General features: G+C 39.3%; 1 protein-coding gene across 6 annotated transcripts in view; it reads right to left on the bottom strand.

Moving 5' to 3' along the window:
• BNC2 (basonuclin 2) overlaps positions 1-20,570 on the bottom strand; it is a 426,491-nt gene extending 405,921 nt beyond the window's left edge. For 5 of the 6 annotated variants that reach the window (XM_037132061.2, XM_037132060.2, XM_037132056.2 and 2 more), the window contains exon 1: positions 20,453-20,570. In XM_037132061.2, the coding sequence (XP_036987956.2) occupies positions 20,453-20,455 (3 nt within the window). In that variant the 5' untranslated portion in view covers positions 20,456-20,570. Of the gene's footprint in view, positions 1-20,167; positions 20,233-20,452 lie in introns of those variants that run through there. The other variant, XM_037132058.2, reaches the window with a different exon arrangement.
• Between the last annotated feature and the right edge of the window lie 1,237 nt (positions 20,571-21,807).

Below are 21,807 nucleotides of genomic sequence, written 5' to 3' on the forward strand. Positions count from 1 at the left end.
ATTTCTAACCAAAGAGCTTTATCATGATGAGGTCTGTCCAGAAGGTATCAGCCATGTAATATGAAAGAGAGATATTTCTTGAAGAAGATACAAGTACAAGAAACATTGTACATAGGACAACAATGTCTCAGTCCCCTTCAAAGTAGGCACCTTGGGACCTCAGATAGTTCTCCCAATCATCATTACTTGCCCCTATTGTATTTTCCTTAACCTCATCAATAGTCTGAAATATCTTCCCTTTCAAAGGTGATTTTAGTTTTGGGAAAACCCAGAAGTCACAGGGCGCCAAATCTGGGATGAAAAGGGGCAGAGACACCTGGGTGATTTCATGGCTTGCTAAAAAAACTGCATGAGATATGATGCGTTAGTCAGAGCATGCTGTTATGACAAAGATACCAAACTGCCCTCTGCTGTGGCCTTTTGAATCATCAGAATAATTTCCACAGAGGAATGTTCAAGTTTCACACAAAATTGGATGCAGATTCATTGCTCTACTCACTCAGTCATACTGCATGTGACAGCCACACAGTGCACATGCTCACTCAACAGCATCTCCACCCCCACTGACTAGTATAGTGAAGTCATCATTGTTCACGCATGTGCATTCCAGTCCACGCTCCTTGGCTGCCAAGTTACGTCAATGTACTGCAAAGCGTTTTCATTATATTACAATGGCTGGACTTTTTCTAGACAGACCTCACATAAAACTATTTGTATAGTTGCACAGTCTCACATCTTAAAGTATTTCTTTATATTTTTTGCCTTTGGACACCTCCTCAGACCATGATCTATAGTAATTTTACTCAGATTCCACAAGATTTACCCTGAAGTAGAATTTATCGGGTACTTGTCACATATAGCAGAGTTATATCAGAATACAAAATACAAAATTTGGTGGGTGCAAAGATATTTATAAGTATGCACATATGTATAAATCTACACATGCATAAAATTTTACATTGATTCTTATATAGCCAAATGAGTTTCCATGGACTTTAAAAATTCCATTACTGGTGGGGAAAAATAATTAATATATCTCAGTTGTTGCCTCCAAACACTGCATTCATTCCAATGATGTAACTTAGTTCAAAACACTTCTGGAATTCTCCATTTGTAACTACTTCCAGAGTCGAAGTATAAGCTACATGATAAAAATTGATTGTTTTAATTTTTTCTTACCAAAAATGGAATCATCTGGCTTTATCACCCACCATGTTCATCTGGCTTAACTTCTTGATGATTCAGAAAATCAAAACTTATATCACAGCATCTCCAAATATGCCAACATCTGAATCATAGGGATGCCAGAAGGAGAAGAGTTAGAAATTGAAAACTTATTTGAAAAAATAGTAAAAGAAAATTTCCCTAATTTGGCAAAAGAAATATACATACAAGTCTAGAAAGCACAGAGAGTTCCAAACAAGTTGGACCCAAAGAGGGCCATATCAAGAAACATCATAATTAAAATGGCAATGATTAAAGATAACGAGAGAATCTTAAAGACAGCGTAAGACAAGCAAAGAGTTACCTGCAAAGCAATTCCCATAATACTGGCTGCTCAAAAGAAACTGCAGGAAGGGGGCTGGGAAGAAGTATTCAAAGTGATGCAAAGCAAGAACCTACAACTAAGATTCCTCTACTCAGCAAAGCTATCATTCAGAATGGAAGGGCAAATACAGTGCTTCCCAGACAAGGTAAAGCTAAAGGAATCTTTAACATCATCACCAAGCCCTTATGATATCAAATGTTAAAGGGACTTCTTTAAGAAAAAGATCAAAACTACGAACAGTAAAATGACAACAAACTCACAACTATCAACAACTGAATCTAAAACAAAAACAAACTCAGCAAACAATGAGAACAGGGACAGAATCATAGAAATTGAGATCACATGAAAGGTTATCAGTGGGGAGGTAGAAAGAGAAGAATGAGGAAAAAGGCACAAGAATTACGAAGCATAATGGGGAGGTACAAAATAGACGGAGGGATGTTAAGAATAGTACAGGAAATAAAGAAGCCAAGAACTTACATGCATGACCCATGGACATGAACTAAGCCGGGGACTGATGGAAGGAAGGGGGATGCAGGACGGAGGGGGCAAAGGGGAAAAAGCGGGACAACTGTAATAGCATAATCAACAAAATATACGTAAAAAGTAATGTCACAGAAAATTGCCAGCACCGAACATACTTAGAAGAATTAGACATAGGCTGCCTGAAACCAACGTCAAATGAAGCTATGCCACACCAGGTATGATCTTCTAGGATGACTACCTTATAAAGGATAACAATTATATCTGCTTACTTGTGGCTTTTTAGTTTCCCCAGGATATTTATTAGTACATTAACTACTTCAATGTTTTATTCATATTTAGGAACCCTGTCAAATATTTTATAAACAAGTCTTCAAATGGTATCAAACTTGTTTTATTTTTTAAAGATTTTATTTATTTATTTTTAGACAGAGGGGGAGGGAGAAAGAGAGGAAGAGAAACATCAACGTGTGTTTGCCCCTCACATGCCCCCTCCTGGGGACCTGGCCTGCAACCCAGGCATGTGGGCTAGACTGGGAATCGAATCAGCAACTCTTTGGTTTGCAGGCCGGTGCTCAATCCACTGAGCCACACCAGCCAGGTCATAAAACTTCCTTGAATTCTAGAAGGTATTACATAATGATTACCTAACTAAATTTCCTTCCAAATCCTAAATTTATCATTTATTTATTTCTCTATGTCTTCGAAACTGCATAAATTGTAATTACAAAACACAACGTAAAACTTAAAATGGCAAATTGTATGGTATGTGACTTATATCTCAATAAAGTTATTTTAAAAAATGGAGGGCGCAGAAATTCAAAATCAGGGAAAAGACTTATTCAAAGAGTAACGAAAAGCAGAGATCACCCAGAAACAGACCAACAAGGTAGCATTCCTGAGTCATCACTGAAATAACTCACATATGTTTTTACACATAGGTACAAAGGGCCCCCTATGTACCTTTAGGTTCAGTACACATAGGTTCAGTTAAAGTGACATCACACGTCACTTTAACTGAAAAGACTTAAGAATTCCATAAGAAATTGAATGTAAAGAAATAAATATTGGTACATATATGTATACTGAATTTCATACAAGCCTAGGAACCCCCCAAAAAACGGAGTTATCCATTTTCTGGCGGGTAGGCCCTATAGTACAGGGCTCCCCAGGCATGTGAGTGCTCCAGAAACCCATCAGTTGGCGTTGTTTTAAGAGGCTGAGTTCAGCTTCAGTGAATTTTTTTTTAAGACTCTTTCAACGCATCTGCCTATTTCATGATGGGTGATTTACGAGCACACTTGACCACACCGCACTAACTGGTAAGCAGTTTTTCACCAAAAACACGGAGAAGCCCTGTGCCCAACCCTCCCTATTCACCCCATCTTGCTCAAGACACATTTTTTTGTTTCCCCAGATGAAAAAAGCCCTCAAAGGGACATATTTTACCAATGTGAAAGAAGACAAAAAACGGCAAAAGTACTAAAAGGCATCAAAATTGATGAGTTAAAAAAACTGTTCTGAGCAGTGGAAAAAAACGTATTGACAGGTGAACTGCATCAAAGGGAGAATACTTTGAATTCTCCCTTGGTAACTAAAGTTTAAACATGTAGGAATAAATATTATACACAATTTTTCATAAATAAATTCCAAAGGTTTTGGGGGTCCCTTTGGGTCACTTATAACCAAATATTAGATCTGTGTGATCTTCTGAATAATGGGGAAAATTTTTATATACTCTCAGTAGTGGTACCACCACCATCTTATCTGTGAGGCAGCCTAACTATGGAGGTACATTTTGCTTTAAAAAAGTTAACTATCCTTACCCAGACCATGCTCAATCCACAGTCCTAATCTTTTTGACTGCACAGCACATCCCTTATATTTGTACTAAGATATCCTGTACACTATAAAACATGAAAACTGAAGAATGAGATAAATACAACCTGTAGCCCTGATCACTGTGGCTCAGTTGGATGGGCACTGTTCAGTAAATCAAAAGGTTACGGGTTCAACTCCCAGTCAGAGTACACACCTGGGTTGCAACTGATCCACGTTTCTCTCCTCTTTCTCCCTTCCTTCCCCACTCTCTAAAAATAGATAGACAAAATCTCTTTTGAAACTTCTAATATATTTTCCCCACATCCTATAGGATGGTATTTGCACACCCCTTGAGATGTTTACATCTACACTGGGAACCAATGCTCCAAAAAGCAGTTCAGAACATGGCAACAGCAGGTGCTATAAATAATCCTCCACAGAATAATTCAGCGCTGATGAAAATTGGTAAAGAACTTGTTTATGAAAGAATGTATATTCATTCATTCACTAAATATCCTGTTGACTATTTCCCATACTAGTCACTGCTACAGATAGTGCAAATTCAAAAATTACCAAGACAGGCAAAGGTCCCTGTTCTTATGGAGTTTGATATCCTTGGGGGTGGGTGGCAGGCAAATAGTAAAGTACATATAAACAAAAATAAATACATAAATGTTCAAGTGGTGATACAGGCGCTAAAGAAAAAAGCAGGGTTGAGGTCAGAGACACACACGTACAGTATGCAGACACAGCAGGGGAAAGAAGTCCTCACAAAGCACTCTTTGAATAGGGTGACATTTCAGAGGAGAACTGAATAAAATGAGATGGGAAGTCATGCAACAATCTAGGAGAAGATCAGGCCAGGCAGAGGAAAACCATGTGCAAAGGCCTGAGGTAAGTGCAAGTGTGGCATGTTTAGGGAACATCAAGGTCAGTGTAACAGCAGCAGAGTGAGCAGTGGTTGGAAATGTTGTTGGAGCACTGGGCAGAGATCTCATCTCACATATCCTTTTCAGTCACAGCGGGATTTCAGATTTCACTGCAAGTGTGATGAGAAGTCACTGGAAGGTTTTGAGACAGGGAAGCTGTTTCTCTGTGAAGAATAGTCTGGGTGTAAAGGGCAGAAGAGAGGCAAAAATGGCAGCACTAGGGCAGTGAGAAGATACTGAGTATTCCAGGTAAAGAGGGCTAGTGGTTGGACCAGGGTAATGGCAGCCAGGTAGTAAATGGGTGGCAATCGGAAGGCAGATCTAACAGGACTGTACCCAGTAGATGAGGGGGCACGAGACAAGGAGACCCTCAAAGATCCTGGAAAAAACATGGTGAATGTGGGTGTTCAGAAGCACATAAAAACAAGCTTCATGCCACTCCTTCTAATTGGCCTTTCGTTTTTCATTGTGTCTAACTACATTTTTATCAGTGTTCAACATTTCCTGTACAATTTCTCCATTCTCTTCATCACCACCCCCACTTTATTTTTTGTTCTCACACCTTTTCAAGCTTAAATTTTGAAATATATTAAACCCTTTATGGGTTTACATACCTAATAAAATTCTTACATTACACAACTGTACAATGAGCACTCTGAAACTTAGACTGCACACTGAAAATACGTGTGTTAAAAATAAAAGTCAGACTACACCTAATGGGATCACAACAGGTGGCTCCCTTGTTCACCAGTATCTGTCCTTTGGGCGTCCAGTAGATATTCAGTGCATCTTGCTACCTTCTCTTCCCTTAACAAACTTTTCTCTCCAGTCAGAATCTAACTGATATTAAAGTATTTTAAAAGGAACAAAAGACTAAAGTAAAAAAATAAAATAAAACTGGGAAGTTGCTGGAATCAACCATTATGAAGTTAATGGTATAGATTTAACTTTTTGGTCCTTTTTGGCACTTGTGAAATAATACCATATAAAAAGAGATGTTGACCATCACACAATGTGAAACATTATTAAGAACATTTAAAAATCTCACCCTGACCCTAATTGCATAATGGAAAAGAAAAGCCCAAAGACATTGAGGAACTTTCCTATCACAAAGAAAACAGATTCAGAGACTAAATACACACAGACAAAACACCTCCACTAACTTCTAGATTGCAGTTTATTTCTTTTTAAAAGGAAGCTTTCTTTTTTTACTTTTATTTATTTATTTTTAGACAGAGGGGGGAAAAAAGAGAGGGAGAGAGGGAAACACCAATGTGTGGTTGCCTCTTGTGTGTCCCCTGCTGGGGACCCAGCCCACAACCCAGGCAAGTACCCTAGACTGGGAATCGAACTAGCAATCCTCTGATTTGCTAACTGGCACTCAATCACTGAGCAGTTTTAATACACCAATGTATAAGGCCAATCTGAGATCAAGATATTTCTCTATAGGCATTTAACAATAGAAACTTTCTCTACCAAGTTTTTAACTCGTCTCAAAGCCTTTTATTTATCAAACAAGCCAAAAAATCTTTTTTCCTCCAGGAAACTGTTATCTTATCCTATGGCCTCCCACTATTCTTGCCTACTCGTATACAGGATACATGTAAGGTAGTACCATGAGGTATCTCCCAATAAACTTAAAATGAATTAAATGAGACTGCCATCTGCATTAGATCCGTAAGAAAAAAACAGATTCAAAGTCACCTTAACAAGTAGCTCCCAAGCCAGTAGGCTAGTATCTGCTTAAGAATATTAACATATCTAAAGAAAAAAAGCATTTGTCAATCAGAAAGGGGAATGGGAAGCAGAAAAAAACAAGTGGGGTAAATTTTGTCAGTGCTCTTCCAGACACAGTCCAGGAACAGGAGTACAAAGCCAAAGGGGGATAGGATCATGGGCGGCAGGTGGGGATGGGTTGGTCCATAAGGAATAGTGCAGGGAAGTGGAAACAGATGTACTTAAACAACAATAAAAATAATAATAATAAAGTGTGCTTTATAAATAACGGGCTACTGGAAAGGTTTTCCCTATAGTGTGAGGAGGTCCTTACACCCTCCATCTCCATCCCTAATATTCTCTGTTCAACTCCCAAACTCATAAAGCAATGAGCAACATATGGGTTATAATTTAATTCTCTACTTAAATTTGCCCGCAGAAGAGAAAATGCACTAAGCATGCCAATTCAAGTACATGACTATTCCACCTAATATGGTATACAGATAAATACATGTTCACACACCATGCATGCATTCACGTGGGTACTCTCCACCCCTGTCAGTGAACAAGTTGAATGAGTATATGAATAACTGATCTCTTTCAAAGGTGTACTGACAAAATCAGATTTCTAAGCAAACAAAGACCACAGGCAAACCCTGCTCTATGGTTATTCTTTTTAATATAATGAATATCTTCCTGCCAATGAATTTTGCGCTCCTTAATGTTAGGGTTACAGCTTCTACTTCATCTGTAATACCTATAGCAACTAATAGAGTTTCATGTGTATCAAAGAAATTCAAATGTCTGTTATTATATTCTAAAATAATTAGAATTATGTTAAACTGGAAAATGAAGACAACTGGAGCATACCTATGTCAAATGTACAGCTTGAACACAAAACCCTGAAAAAATTTAAAGCACCTTTTTCAATTCTTAGCAAATCAATACACTATTGTCCAATGTTGTTTCATGCAAATCTACATATAGTAATCAAATATTTACTTATTAGCTATTAACAGATTTATTACCCTGACACATCTCTATTTCAGAAATACAATTTGATATTAGTAAAACTTTCACTGATACACTCAATAAACATTCCTGCCATCTATACATGATCCTGAAACTACAAAAACAAAACAATGTACCAGGTATTACTTACTATAATATGAAAATATAACAATGTTAAACCTGTCCATTCCACCCCAAAATAAAATTTGAGTAAACCACACTAGTCTGCCCTTCCCACAAGGAAGTTGAAACCATCAGTTTCTCATGGACCGTTTAAACAAACACACACACATTTCATTAGATCTAATCATCATTGTACTCCACACAGAAATGTCATGCTAATGACAGGCTGCTGTTGCAGGACAGGGTGAAACTGCAAAGCCCAATGAACAAACACAAATCCTTTATGTGAATATACTTCTTACCAGAGATACTACTAGGGCAGAATTTGTAGGTTTCAAAACATTTATTTATTTTGTAATATCATTTCAAGTTAGTGTACTCGGAACCAAAATTAATGTCTTGGTTTGTACTAAACCAATTCAAACAGATCAATGTTTTGTTTCCAATCACTATTTAAAATGAGAGCAAAATCTGAACACACTGCACCTCCAGCAGCTTACCTGTTAGGTATGTACCTGTTGACAGAATAAACTTCCCTAATCCACTAGAGAGTGAAATGTGTATTACAGGGAGATTAGATACCACAGGCCAGAGAACTGAGTGGACTTTCTTTGTATGGCTGCATTGTTCTAATTAATTACCTCTTTAAGTCCTCAAACCATGAGAGATAGTCTTCATTCCATACACATATGTACACATGTCAAAACATGTTTAAAAAACAGAAAAGTAGCTTCTAGCTCAATTATTAACAAAATGTGCCACTGGTATAATAAAATGTATATATAGTCAAAAATTAAGTGTCCAGTAACTATGAACTTTTCTACCATACCAATTTTTATGAATGATTTTAAATCCTTTACAGAATTTTCACCAGGGAAAAAGTAAATCCTCAAAATGGTCATGAAAGAGGTAAAGGTATTAAGCAAAGAAAAAAAAGGTGATTTGAAAAATAGACTCACGGACACAGACAACAGTATGGTGAGTGTCAGAGGGGAAGGGGGCTTCGGGGGAGGTAGAAAAAGGTAGAGGAGAGAGAAATGGTGACAGAAGGAGATGTGACTTGGGATGGTAAACACGCAATACAAAATACAGATCATGCACTGTAAAACTATACCTAAAACCTGTATAATTTTATAAACAAAGGTCACCCCAATAAATTCAATAAAATCCTTAAAAATGAAAATAGATAAACTGGCTAATTACTACTTAAATATGTAAACACTGATGTGGGGAGAAAAAAAGACATACTCTGCATATATCTGTTTGATCAGTTAGCCATCTAATTAATAGTTGATACTGAATGAAAAATAAAATTTTTCTCCAAAACAACTGGCAAAAGGCCAAAAATAGGAAAATGTAGTTAAGGAAGATTGGTTCACCAAAACACTAGAAAAGCAATTATTTGGATGGAAATAAAGGTTTTTATTACCATGAATAAAGAGAAATCAGAACTTTAAGGGAACAGTTTTTTTTTTAATTCAACAATGATTAACACGGCTGCTTCCAAATTAAGTTACCTTTCATTTGCTGTCAAGTTTCTCTAAATTCAAGAAGGTATTTTAATTACAAAATTTTCCAGGTAAACTGTAAAACAGGCTCATGTTTCCAAATGTATCATGTTAGATTTGAACATAGTATTTATTTAAAACTCAATTAGTTAGGGTTTGAGATCTTACACTAACTTTTAGTTTTAATCACTGTTGGTGTTTTTCCCATTACGATGAAATATCTAGGAAGAGAAATTTTCTTAATCATATTTTTTCTTTTCCTTTTGACATATTTATAAAACCAAAAACAATTACTTCTAGGTACTTAATTCCACCCTCCAGGGCATGAACTGTCTTTCTTATACAGAACACCTAGAATGCTTTTAAATGCAATGATAATTAAGAAACATCAAAGTAAAACCAGAATATCTCGCAGAGAACTAACAGCCATCATCTTTTGGATACCAAATGACACATTTCTTATCTGGTGTTTTTCTTGTCTTCTCTGCTGTACCACCAAGAGTTTTTTACCCAAACAATGGATGCATTTTCTTAATGTAGCCTTAACTCTTTGAGGATCAGGGAAAGTTGTTTTAAAAGTAAACTGATAAGGGCAAAAACAACAAAAGAATAGACAAAGAGGACTACATAAAAACTTCGGTACAGCAAAGAAAGTAATCAACTGACTGGAAAGGAACCTACTAAAATGGAAGAAAATATTTGCAAACCATAATCCTGACAAGGGGGGGGTGACATCCAGAATATATAAACGTAAAACACAACCACAAAAACTACAGTTAAAAAAATTGCAAAACTCTTGAATAGAATTTTCTCCCAAAATATATACAAGTGGCCAATAAGCATGTGAAAGAAATGATGTTCAACATCACTAATCAACAGGGAAATATAAGTCAAAACTACAATGAGATACCACCTCGGACTCATTAAAAAGGCCACTATTTTAAAAAAAGGAAGAAAAGAAGTTCTGGCAAGGACGTACAGAAATGTGAACCCCCGTGCACTGTTGGTGAGAATGTAAAATGGGCAGCAGCTATGGAAAACAGAATGGAGGTTCCTCAAAAAACTTAATAATAAAATTACTGTTTGATCAGGCAATCCCATTTATGGACTGAGGTCTGTCCTGAAGGTATCCAGCCATGTACTATAAAAAAAAGACATTTACTGAAGATGTAAGATACAAAAAGCATTGTACATAGGACAATGACACCTCAGTTCCCTTCAAAGTAGGTGCCTTGGGACCTCACTCCATCCTCCCAGACATTATCAGCTGCCCCATCGTATTTTCCTCTCACTGTGGGTCTGAAATCTCTTCCCTTTCAAAGGTGATTTTAGTTTTGGGAAAAGCCGGAGTCACAGGGTGCTAACTCTGGACCGTAGTGGGGCTGAGTCACCTCATCCGAATAGCTTTCAGAGAGGAACATTCAAACTTAACACAAAATTGGATGTGAATCTATTGCTCTACTCACTCAGTCATTTTGAATGTGACAGCTACACAGTACATATTTTCACTCAGTAGCACCTACTGACCCCACTGACTAGTACAGCGAAGTCATCATTGTTCACAGAAGTGCACTCCAGTCCGCTCTCCTTGGCTGCCAGGTGACATCGATGTTGTACAAACTGTTTTTATAATATTAACAGTGGCTGGACTTTTTCTTGACAATGGGTAAAGAAAATACAATGTATGCATACAACCTTAAGAAAGAAGGAAATCCTATCACCTGTTACAACACAGATGAACCTCGAGGACATTATGCTAAGTGAAATAAGGCATTTACACAGAAGGACAAATAATGCATGATTCCACTTAATAATATTAAGTACTTAAAGTACTCAAACTCTTAGAGAGTAGAATGGTGGTCACCAAGGGCTATGGGGAGAGGGAAAATGGGGAGTTGTTCAACAGAGTTTCAATTTTGCAAGATAAGAAAGTTCTAGAAATCAGTTGCACAAAACACTGTTAACTACTATACACTTAAAAATGGTTAAGTTGTTCAATTTATGTTATGTGTTATTTACCACAAAAAAAAATTTAAGTTAGCTGCTAAGGAACCAAGAATAGCAAAAAATGATCTTGAAAAAGAGGGATGAAATTGGAAAATTCACATTTCTCGGTTACAAACAATGTAAAGCTATAGCAATCAAGACAGTGTGGTATTTGTACAAGGATAGTGATATAGGTCAATGAAACCAAATAAAAAATCAAGAAATAAACTCTTACATCATGGTCAAAAGACTTTCCACAAAGGTACCCTGATTAAGTCAATAGGAAAAGAACTGTCTTTTCAACAAATGGTGCTGGGAACAACTAGACATCCACACTTAAAACATGGAGTTGGAGCCCTATCTCACATTATTAAACAGGTTAACCAGAATAAGCAGACTTAAATGGAAGAGCTCAAACTGTAAGACTCGTAGGAGAAAATGCAGGGATAAATCCACATGACCTTGGGTTAGACAACAGTTTCCTAGCATATCAAAAGAATAAACAACAAAAGAAAAAATCAGTTAAGTTAGTCTTTATCAAAATTTAAAGTGTTGATGCTTCGTAAGACACCAAAAAAGTAAAAAGATGAGCCACAGAATAGGAAAAAATAATTGTAAGTCTTATATCCAATAAAGGACTTGTGTTGAGAACATATAACTCAATGATAACTCCAATAACTCAACAATGAAAAGGTATCCAAATAGTTTCCATAGAGGAATGTTCAAGCTTAACACAAAATTCAATGCAGATTCATAGCTCTACACACTCAGTCATTTTGAATGTGACGGCCACACAGTACACGCGCTCACTTAACAGAGTCTATTGCCTCTACTAACTAGTATAGTGAAGTCTGTGGAAACTATTATAACCTAAATGAAAAATGGGTAAAGGATTTAACAGATATTTCTCTGCTACACAGAGAAGATACACAAATGGCTAATAAGCACATGAAAAGATGCTTGACATTATTAGCCATTAGGAAAATCCAAAGCAAACCCACTTCACACCCACCAGGATGTTTAAAATTAAAAAAACAAACAACAGCATCCTGACCAGTATGGAACAGTTGGCTGGCACATAGTCCCGTAAACCAAAAGGTCACCAGTTGATTCCTGGTCAGGGAACAGGCCTGGGGTGTGGGTTCGAACCCCAGTTGGGACAGGAGCAACTGATCAATGCCTGTGTTTCACATCGATGTTTCTCTCCCTCTCTTTTCTCCCTTCCTTCCCTTTTCTAAAAATAAATAAGTAAAATCTTTAAAGACAGATAATAAGTTTGGAGAGGACGTGGAGAGATCAGAAAACTTACACACTGTTGGTGGGAATGTAAGATGGTGCAGCTGCTCTGGAAAATGACTTGGCACCTCCTCAAAAGGTTAAAGACACAGCTGCCATGTGACTCAAGAACTCCACTCCTGGGTATAGAGCCCACAGAAATACGAACAAGATACTTGTACATAAATGTTCACATTAGCATTATTCATAACCACCAAAAGGTGGAAACAACCCAAATGTCTGGCACTGGATGAATGGATAAATATAAGGTGATATATCCATACGATCTTATATTATTATGTATCTTAACTGAATGAATTATACAGTATATGAATTATATATCAATTCTGCTATTAAATCTATTAAACTGCTATGATTGTATGGTCTTATCACACAAAGTATAAAATGTTCCAACTGAAAAGAAAATTAGAAATGACCAAACTCACTGGGTTTTTTTTTTTTTTTACAAATGATGAAATGGAAGCTCTCAAACCTGGGTGGAACAGAATGGGGTCAGTCTCAAAACCCAGTCCCAAGGCTGTTCTCACTCTGGGGTGGGTCATGGTACAACTGCCTTCCAAAGTGCGGTCAGCCAGCTGCACTGATTCACTGACTGGATGAAGAGTTGAACAGTTTCTATAGAAAGAAGCTACTGCTGTGTACCCCTTTCTCTTTCATTACCACAGGGCACTGGCCTATTTTCTAAGGTTTTTTTTTGGTAGGGGGATTGGGGGTAGTGGCTAAAATTATAGCTCATAAGTCCCTCCTTCCTCTTCTTCACCCAACACCAAACTATAATGAATGGAAACAGGACTATTAGAAGGGGGAAAGTTAACGTACCTTGCTTTGACTGTGGGAAAGCCACCAGGTCACCTCAAATGATCAAGGTAAATTCATCTAATATAATGTACATAGAACTTCCATCCAATGGTCAAGAGACTGGAACATGGCCCTAGGCTGGCTAGGCACTTAACTGTCAATTATTGAATATGTTTCTCTGGAAGGGAGTATCCCACCTAAGGGAAGGAGTGTGAAAAATACAATAGCTCATCTCTGTTCCCCGAAACAAAGATAACTAAGCCATTAAAAGTTACAAGACACCATAAAAAGCTTACCAGAAAAACCATTAGGTACAACTATTAAAAAGTGGTATGTTGCTAAAAAAGGTAGGGTCAAGTAAAAACTACAAATAACTTTGTAAGACTTGGTAATAAATCAGCAATATGTTTGCATTGCTATCAGAGGGCCCCAAAAGAGTTTGGAAAACTAACAAAAAATATTCAAATTAGAATCACAAAAATATTTTACCCATTCTTGATAAGAAAGATTTTCTTAGTTAAAAAATAAATAAGTGCATTTTTGGATAGAAAGAGATGAAAGTGTTATAATTTACTACTTTCTATTCAAATGTCTTGAGAATTCTTAAAAAGTATTTCTATGAATCTAAGATGCTGAAGTAATATTTTCCAATTCAAAAGCTGCAAATATTTATCTTTATTATGATTTCAAAATGATCCGATGTTCATCTTTTTTTTCCCCCTTTATACTGAGGAACAAGGCAAATGCATTTCTAAAGAATCAAATGGTAATAGCAGGCTGTGCTAGAGGGGAACCAAAAGGGGAACATAGTAGTCTAGGAAAACTAATAGGCTACATTATTTTTTAACAGATTTTAAAAATATATATGACATCTATAAAATATCTCAATTCATTTTTAGATATGTAAGAATTAAAGTAACTGCTAACAGATCCTTCCATATACATGATTCAGTCTAAAAATAGTTATTATACACTAAATAGTCACCAGAAATAACACTTTTCTCCTCTGAAAGATTAAAAATGAAAATAAGACTTTTCAATGCTGTCAAACATATTCAATTTTCCCCTCAAATGAAGTTTAGATGAAAACAATGTGACTGACAAGCTCTGCACAGGCAAATCTTGGCAGCCCTCAACTCTATCTCCTTGGCCTGTTAAGCAAAATTCCTTCACAAACTGTTGGTCTTTGCAGTAACTCCTACAAAGCTCATTACTGGCAGCACCGACCTATCCCCCATGTTGTGCATTTATCCCTGGGACGCATATCAACATGTGGCACATGTCCTTGACACGCACAGAAGAGCTGCACCCCAGGACAGCAGTATGCACGACAATAGTGTCGACTCTCACTTCTTTATGGTTGCTGGGATGTAACCGAGAAATCTAATAACTGTGACAGTGGGGCCTTTCGGTTTTTCCTTGCCTTTCTAGACAGTGAAGCTGCACAGACACTAATGAAAGGTTAAATGAATAGGAATAGTTGACAAGAGGTACAATAAAGAAGGAGCTTGGTAATCCACAGACACTGAGCAGAGATCCTTGGCTCAAGCAGAGAAAGGACAGCACATCGTCGAGTCACAATATTTAAAACAGCTTGCTATACACAGAGGCTTTTGTGTCTGGGTACACGTCTGGCTTTGGACTAAAAAAAAAGAAAAAAGATACTGAAAAGGAATTTCAGCATGGGGCACTTCGGCAAATGTAAGGTCATAACAAGAGAAAAATGTTTTGTGTGGGTTGTTACATCTTTGTACTAAACACAAAAAAGCAGGGACTATGAACTCATGAACCACAAGTTCCAAAGCAATACTATACATTTTGATAACTACTAAATACTGTATCTAGAGGGCTGGTTTGGTGCAATTCCCACTGGTAAGATATACATGCAGTGACTCACTTAGCAGTTCCAAATTATGCCTTCCTTGTGGAAGAATTCCTGATATTCATCTTAGAGTTTTACAGTCAAGTCCTAGTCTTTAGCGAATGTGATTTGCTACAAATATCACCAAAACTCTCAAGCCATCTTCCTTCCACTCACTACAAAACTTCTCAGCAATTTACTGTAAGGGAACTGAATTTATCATGTTAGCAATGTGTGTGAAGTACAAGGCAAACTTTCTGTAATTTCAAGTGGCTGCAAAGTAAAATGCCCTCAACTAGAATTCTTACTGAATTTGTGTTTTTAGTGACCATCTCAACTACACCTTAATGAAAGGTTGTATTCCTTTTGGAATTGACTTTAAATTATAATAGCATGACTACTTAAATCACGAAGGGAAAAAAATGCTCCAGAATGTCAAAGGAATGTAAAGGAAAAAAATATTGTTAGGTGGATATTTTTTAAAGTTATGACTCTGTATGGCAAAACCTTAAAAAATTATAAATCTGTAAAATCATTCCTATGCATATGCATGAGTTATAGGTTTATAATAAATGGTAAAAGCATACTGAGAATATGTTTTAAAACAAGGGAGTCTCTTTGAACAGCCAAATTAAATCATAGCTTGAACTCTCGAGTGTACTGGGGGTTCTAATAAGCAACAAATAAAGGCTTTTATTGGCTAGCAATATAATGAGAGCTACTGTGTAAGAGATGAAAAAAAGACAAATCTGGCTAGTTTATCTCACTGGATTATATTATTTACTTAAATGGCAAGTAAGTTTGTCTAAAGTAATGCTACTAAAAACTGGTATATAAATACTAAAGAGCAATTATGATCAATGACTCTTTAATGTAAATATATAACAAATTTTAGTGGGAAGGCTGAAACAAATGTGAAATTAAACAACAAATACTGAATTTAATACTGCTTGAGTTCTATTTCTTTAAGTTTAACATATATATGTTGATTCCTAATATATCAACTTAATAAATGGTTTACTACTTATGCCTATCACATGAGGTAATTATTTCAAAGGAGCACTCTCTCTAGAGTATAGCAGTTATATGTAGAACTACCTCAAAACCATTACACACAGAAAGGAGGTTGTCCTTAGTGAACTGAAAGAAGGTATCCCCCTCCTCAGTGACTTGGTAGGAAATTACTTTTAATAGAATTTGGAAGGTTGGCCTGTTAACAAGAGAACTCCTTCAGTTAACAAAATGACAAATTTAGCAAACCAAAATCAGATTTAAAATATATTTGGTTGGATGTTGCTTGATCTTCAAGTCACTTAAAAGGTAGAACCTTAGAAATCTTAGCTGACTACATGACTGTTCTTATAGAAAGTTCTGTTGCTTCTGTCTGAGCTTAAAAAAAAACCTACAATAGCCTCTCCAAGCCTAAACACTAAGCCAGTATTCTTTATGTACTTTTTCTACAACATTCTGATTGCCAGAGTGACTTTTTTAAACCTTAGGTATATCTAATAAAATCACGAGGCTCCCTCTAGCTCTTTAGAGAGGAGTTTACTAACCAATGGCCCTATGTAATTTCCACCCAACAGGAAAGGTTTGAGAAGGCTGCTGCTTCCCCTTCCACAAGAAATGTTTTCAACTGTTTCTTGTAAGGTTGTAGATGGTAAATTAGGCCATCTGCACAGGAATTCAGAAAACACTGCTCCCTATATCCACATCGAATTAAGAATCTATTAATTGCCTCCAACCTAAGCTTTATACACAAAATTCTATAATAAAACTTTAACCTGTTTAAACTACATCTACATTCCCAACTTAGATTTATCCATCTTTCTCAAATTAATTTTAGTCCCTAAAAACAAGCAATAGCATATATTAGTACCTATAGAAATTCAAACTTAAGATCTGGTTTCAGTCCTAAAAATCTATGTTTAAATGGAGAATCTTAATTTTTTTAAAGTGTTACTAACAGTGTATCTTTGGGGGTTATGGAAAACAAAGATGCTCATGGTAATTTGTAGAAAACATTTTCATGCACCACATTTATGCGCAACACTGGTAATTATTTAATTTTTTTGTTATTCAGTATTGGGTATTTGGGGATTGAAGTTATTTAGAAAACTATAAATAACGTAGTTGAAGTATGCCATTGATATTTAGTCTATCTTACAACAGCCATAAAACCCATATAGTCGACTGGCAAATCATTTCAAACAAGTGACTATGAAAAATACTAAATCAAACTCCTCATGTTCACTAGGACCATCTTTTAAATATGTAAGAAATATTTAAAATGGTGTGGAACCTTAACACTACAATTAAAAATAAAGGGAAGCACTAACTTCAAGTCATCACCTACTTTGGACTCCCTTAATATAAGGAATATTCACAGGAACAACAACAAAAAGAATAGCTCCCTGCACCCCCACCCCCACCCCTTTTGAGCCAGTGTCCAATTTCTTCTTTTCTGAACAGCTGTATTATCCAACTTAAGTTGCTCTGCTAATTTCAGTCCCACAAGGACTAACTTGGAAGGCAAAAAAATACAAGAAAAGATCAATTTGCTGGGAAAGATCAAATGAGAAAACTGTGGGGACAGCACCAGGTCAGCGTGTGGAGAACTAAGCAGACCTGTTCTTCATTAACTGCTGCTCTCTGGGGATGTCACACACTACCTGTCCATGGGCTTTATTGAACCGCCTAACCCGCCTCTCTGTTCCATTCTTCTGGGCCCAAGTGAATCATATCCTGCTGCTGACAAGTTAGCAGGGGACTGCGGCTGCAACATGAAAGTACTTTTCTTTCTTGTCTAAATCAGGCAGATTTTTGAAAAGACGACACAGCATTGACTCGTGACATGGCAAGATGAAACGAGAGGTCTGGGCTGGTCTTGGAGCTGTGCAGATAAAAGTAATCAAATGACACTCCTGGAATGCAAATTGGCATTCTTGACTGCAGCAATTGCACAACCATGAAACATCCCTGACAGCAAGCAAGATTAGGACAAAATGTTATGTAAAGCACTGAACTCAAAAACTCTCACTTGAAAATTCAAACTGTAACACTTACATTTTAATACAGCAATAGTCAGCTCTGCTTTTGTCTGCTTCTTTCTGTAATCATATATCCCTGCCTGACAGCTATCTTACATTTCAGGTAGAAGGAAAAAGAAAAAACATAAGATATGAGGAATGTACAATTACTATTAATATTTTCTTTATATTTATTTTTTTAAATCACGAGGTTGCTTTTTTTCAATTTTACAAGCAAACTCCAAACTCAATATTCTCAAGGGGAAAGAAGACACTTTCAAACTTTTCTCACAAGATTCTCAGAGTTCACATTCAGGCTCTGTATTACTTCCCTCAGGTGAAGATACTCCAGTACTTTGGTAAAGTGATTAGCAATCTGGATTTTAAATACTCTGTTCTCCGGGAATAGAGGAGTAGCTACAACTGAGAACTTCATTAAGGCTGAACAGTTTAAATGAAACAGCTACAAATATAACATAAAATGCAGATACCCTATAAAGGTTCATAAGGGATTTGGGGGGTGATTCCAAAGGGTAAAGGAAGTTCTATTAGCTTGTACAAGTTCTCGCTCCTCTTGAGTGCGTCCTCAGATCAGACATACTAAATAAGACTGCCGGAAAATAAATTCTCCCACTTAAAGCAAGAATGTGTGTGCAGAGTCACATCTGAAACTGCAGAACACAAAGCAGTAGATGACAAATGGGCTTCATCACTGTTCCAAGTGATCAGTATTTGGGAATAGATGTGCAGACAAATAGTATATAGGGAAAGGGCAAGGAGAAGAAAAATAATACCTACAGCCGGCTTTTACAGTTTTCATGTATAAAATGCCGCTACAAGAAAAACTCTCAAGTGCTAAACAGATATATTTAATATTTTGTTTTGACGCCTCCACTTAAACACAAGTTCCAACCATTGCAACTGTCCATGAAATACATAAAAAATAGTGAAACAGGCCACTTTCTGCCACTTTAATCCTGAGTACACAGGATTATTTTATGATGTCTTTTGTACATCAGTTTTACAATAGCTTGACTCTAGGGTAAATGGGAAGCACTGTAAATTGCATGCTGCTTTCAAAACCATTTTAATTTGTCAGCGTTACTGTAACCACAGTCTTGGGCACACGCTATTTTGTGTGTGTGTGCCTGCATTTGACAGTCGCATCTCCTACACTCCAGTCGTGACTTTGATCACTGAAACAAGAGATGTCACATTAGGGGGAAGGGAAGAAGGAAAAAAAAAAACCTGCCAACTCGATACCTGCCTTTTTCTTACATATTCCATTTACATGTGGAACACAATATGTGAGATCCCCAAGTGGGGGTAACAGCGGCAGCACAGGGTGGAAACAAACTAAAAGGAAGGGTGTGGTCTAGCCCCATTTCTAAGAAATCACTTCCCCGAAAGCGGACAGAGCGCCGGTCGGCGGGCGAACTATCCGCGTGCCGCCACGGTGCCGAGAGCCGCTTCCAGTGCAGCGAGACTGTGCTGGCAACTCGCTCCGCAGCTTCTCCGCCACTACCAGCACTTGGAACTTTTTTGTTTCAATCTCAACCTCTCTTCATGGGGATTTCATCCAGGGTTTTGTGTTGTTGTTTTTTTTTTTAATTATTCTGCCCCCTCCCGGGGCCCCAAATGCTATCCCGTAGTCCACGTGTAAGTAAAACAAGTAGGCTCCTCTAGAACTGCGCCTGAAAATCTCTCTCTGGGGTTTATTTTCCTGCCTGAGTTTTGCAAATTCTTCATAAAGCCTCCAGGAGCACTTCCTACAATTTCTTCATTTACAAAGGAAGGTTTCCCCGACAGGAGGGAGAGGGAGAGCAAAGCCAAGGTGCCGGGGACCCGGTGGCCGAGTACTCCTTCACCGCGCGGCGCACCGGCGCGCCCCGGCGCCCACGCCCAGCCGCCCGTCCCACACTCGCGGGCAAGTTTTGAAAGTTCCCGTTCTCCAAAATGCTTTCCTCTCCGCCCCAAGCTCCTTCCAGGGCTCCGTTCATTCCCCCACCTTCTCCCCAGCCCATCCCCAACTCCCTGGAGCCTGCCGCTCACCTTACCCCTCCAGCCGCGAGAGGGGGCGACGTTCACGAGCGCCCCTCACACACACCCTCCCACCTGGAACTCTCTTCAGAAACTTGGGCCAAGTTTTTCTGGGGGGGAGATATCAAGGGCACAGCAGGGGCCAGGTTGGACAGGGGTTCTCCTCCCCTGCCCGCCCTCCTCACCGCCCCCCTCCACCTCACGCCGCGGGACTTCAGAAAAACACGGCCCCCGGCGGCCCCGGGGCTCATTTCTTACGAAGTCTAGAATAGAAAAGGAAAAGGAGGGTGGAAACTCCTTACCATCTCGGCATGCTGGTTGTCAAGTGCAGCCCCCGCCTCTTGGTCTCCTCTTAGCGGCCGTGCCTGGACCAGCCCCTCGGCCGCTTCTCGCTCTTTCAGTCTCGGCCTTTCTTTCCCTCCCCCCCTCCCGGTTTCCTCCAGGCCGCCGCTCCAGCCGCCTCCGCCTCTCCCCGCCCGCCCGCCCGCGCGCGCCCTCGCCGCGGCCCCTCCGCGCTCAGGTGACTGATTTACACACGCGCCCCGGGTCGCCCTCGTTCCCCAAGTCCGAGCCTGCAGAGTTCCCCGGGCCCTACAGGGGGAAAAAAAAAAAAAAAAAAGGAACGGACAGTCCCGGGTGGGGGCTGCTGCGGGGGGGCGGGGGGGGGCGGGCGAGGTGACCCAGGGCGGATATGTAAACCCTACAAGGTTCTCTCTGCAAAACTGTCGTGATTACAATGTTGCTTCCCTTTCGCAAAATAAAAGTCGGGTTAGTTTTGCTGTTGTTTGTCCTCCGATTTCTAGGGGTTTCGTGAAGCAGGATGTATATTTCTCCCCCGCTCACCTCCCGCCCTGTGACTCCCCCCTCCCCCGCTCTTTCTGGGGATGGAAAACAACTTTGGCGCCCCCCGGGGTGTGCGGGCGTGGACGAGGAGGTGGCCGCTAGCTCCCAGCTGTCAAAAAAGAGAGAGAGGGGAGAGGCGGGGATGGGAGGCTGCAAACGCCGAGGAAAGGGCGCGAACTTTATTCCGACTGCAGCAAACCGCGGCGTCGCTTTCCTTTTCGGGCAATCGCCCGTCTCCGTCCCCTTTGACCAGTTCCTCCCCTCGAGCCACCGCGGCCGCCCCCTCCTCTTTTGCCCTTCCCCTTTTCCTCCCCGGTGCCCGCTTCGGCGCCCCGCGCGCCCCTCGCTTCTGTCTGCCCGGGTTCCCCGCGCTGGGGAGAGGGGTAGGGAAGCCGAGGAAACAAACCCCAGGGGACAGAAACTCGGGACGTGACGGTGCTGGGAGAAAAGGCACAAAGTTGCGCGCAGCTGGGAGAAAAAAAAAAGTTTTTGGTGGCGGCGCGTTTTGTGCCGGCCGAGACACCGGCTTGCGGCGAGGGCTTCCTTCCCCTTCCCCCGGCCGGGGCCTCGCGCAGAAGACGGAAGGGGACTGCCTCCTCCGCGGGCGCCCGCAGGGGACGACCAGTCACGTCTGTGGATGACACTCAGCCGAACCGAGTCGCCCTGCCCCGGAGACGCAAAAACCAGCAGGCTGCAAGCTCTGCGCGTACAAGCCTGTAGCTGAAGGACATTTCTTAAATGCAGGCAAAACACACTCCCCGGCCGCAACAAGGGGAGGAGGGCGAGTTTAATCATCTTCTTTCTAACGTACGCT

Source organism: Artibeus jamaicensis, unplaced genomic scaffold, assembly GCF_021234435.1.
Source record: "Artibeus jamaicensis isolate MK-2021 breed Jamaican fruit bat unplaced genomic scaffold, CSHL_Jam_final scaffold_1964, whole genome shotgun sequence".
Taxonomy (NCBI): Eukaryota; Metazoa; Chordata; class Mammalia; order Chiroptera; family Phyllostomidae; genus Artibeus; species Artibeus jamaicensis.